This window comes from Bison bison, unplaced genomic scaffold, assembly GCF_000754665.1.
Source record: "Bison bison bison isolate TAMUID 2011002044 unplaced genomic scaffold, Bison_UMD1.0 scf7180017864492, whole genome shotgun sequence".
NCBI lineage: Eukaryota > Metazoa > Chordata > Mammalia > Artiodactyla > Bovidae > Bison > Bison bison.
Window position 1 is genome coordinate 9,363,718 of NW_011495051.1, and position 2,325 is coordinate 9,366,042.

General features: G+C 42.7%; 1 protein-coding gene across 1 annotated transcript in view; it reads right to left on the bottom strand.

The window, feature by feature from the left end:
- LOC104979987 overlaps positions 1–2,325 on the bottom strand; it is a 35,182-nt gene that overhangs the window by 18,617 nt on the left and 14,240 nt on the right. Inside the window, 4 exon segments of the mRNA XM_010828520.1 lie at positions 3–200; positions 203–253; positions 256–633; positions 636–702. Of these exon segments, the coding sequence (XP_010826822.1) occupies positions 3–200; positions 203–253; positions 256–633; positions 636–702 (694 nt within the window).

A 2,325-nucleotide genomic window follows, 5' to 3' on the forward strand; every position in this document is an offset into this window, starting at 1 on the left:
GCTCGGTGAGGTTGGGAGATCTTCCAAGGTCATAATTGTGTCCTTTGTAGGAGAGATACCAGGAGGGGCCATGGTGGAGGCAGGTCTCCCCGGGATTCCATCGCTGAGTTTGGGTCTTTTGGGATTCCCACTGTGACATTTTACATCTGAAGTGGGACATTGCTTTGAATTAAGAGGACTTTCATCCTTGCCTCCTAATAGAGACCAGCTCCAGATAGACAATGAGGCCACAGAGACAGCAGTTCTGAACTTGAAGCACAGCTTCCAGAGAGCGTGTTTTATAATCAGGTTTAGATGAAGGCTCAAAAACAATAGGACTGTCTCTTCTTCCACATTCAGACTGAGAAGCTGGTGATATGGCCGCTGGCTCTGATGCTGGGATCCTGAGATTTGTAGGTTGCAACGTGCAGGAGGAATCTTGACGCAAATGGCCCTTCTTTCTTCTTAAAGATGAGTCCCTGGTCATTCTGTTCAGAATGTTAGAAATGACTGGCTTTGAACTTGAAATCACTCTGACAAAGAGGGTTTCAGCATCCTCATTGATGTGCTGCACTCCAACAAAGATGACCTCAGCATCATCATTGTCCTCATCTCTGGATTTGGACCCTGCGGTCTTTTTCTTGGGTTGTGGTGTGCTTGTGCTTCCTCACACAGGAAGAAATGGGCCACTTTACAATCACTTTTGGCTTCAAGTGGCCCCTTCTAGTGTTTTTTCCACCTAAAGGAAACCACAGAACAAGGTCATCCTATCTGATCTCAGGTGTCACTCTCTGTGGTTTCAGTTAACCCTCAGTTGTTCACCAAAAATATTAAGTGGGAAACTCCAGAAATATATAACTCATAAGTTTTAAATTGAATGTCATTCTGAGGAGTGTGATTGGAATCTCACACCATCCTGCTTCCTCCTGCCCAGAATGTGAATCGAACTTAGGCCTGCACATCTCACTCATTTGTAACTCGGTTACCACAATGACTGTTGAGATGTCACAGGGCTTGTGACCAAGTCATCCTTATTTTACTCAATAATGGCCCCAAACCATAAGTGGAGTGATGCTGGCCATTTAGATATGACAGAGTGAATCCATTAAGTGCTACCTTTAAGTGAAAAGATCGAAGTTCTCAATTTGATATAAAAAGAAAAAAATTGTATGCTGAGGTTGAGAATATCTGTGGTGAATGTGAAACAGAGAAAAGAAATCTGGATTATTTTTGCTGTCAAACCTCAAACTGCAAAAGGTATGGCCACAGAGCATAGTGCTTAGTTAGGGTGAAAAAAAAATCACTAAATTAGTACAGTAATATATTTTACATAGAGACTACATTCACAAAACTGTTATAAAATATATTGTTATAATTGTACTATGTTATTATTACACCTTCCCTGGTGGCTCAGATGGTAAAGTGTCTGCCTACAATTTGGGAGACCTGGGTTCGATCCCTGGAGAAGGAAATGGCAACCCACTCCAGAATTCTTGCCTGGGAAATCCCATTAACAGAGGAGTGTAGTAAGCTGCAGTCCACAGGGTTGCAAAGAGTTGGACACGACTGAGCGACTTCACTTTCACTTTCCTGTTATTATTAGGCAGTTGCCAATCTCTTACTGTGCTTTTATAAAATAAACTGCTTCACAGGTATGTTTGTATAGAAAAACCATTGTGTATATAGGGTTTGATACTATGTGAGGTTACAGATGTCCCCTGGGGGTCTTGGAACTTATTCTCTGCAGATAAGTGGTGATGATTATATTTCTTTCAAAAGACAAAATTAGTACCTGACTTAATCATCGGCTGAAACATTGAGATAACTATTAACACCCTTAGACATAAGGAAACATCTCAAACTCAGTTAAGTGACATGACTGTTTTAAACTTCCTTCTCCAGCTCCTACTTTTGCCTTGTCTCCCCATGGTGACCCCAGTGCTCCTGTTAAACTCTACAGGAGAGCTGGTAGGCACCATTTTGCTTATAGATCTCCAATCTCACTCTGAAATGCTGACCAACATAAAATGTCCAATAGAGCCCCCAGCTGTCCCTTGGGGGTGCCCCTCACTCCCTCCACTCTCTGAGTCCAGAAGGCACCAGACTCTATACATGGATCAAAAATATTTTTTAAAAAATTCCAGAAAGTTCTGATAGCAAACTTCAACCTTTCTCATGCTGGCAACTATGTATACATATACATTGCTACTACTGCTGCTAAGTCACTTCAGTCGAGTCCAACTCTGCGCAACCCCATAGATGGCAGCCCACCAGGCTCCCCAGTCCCTGGGATTCTCCAGGCAAGAACACTGGAGTGGGTTGCCATTTCCTTCTCCAATGCATGAA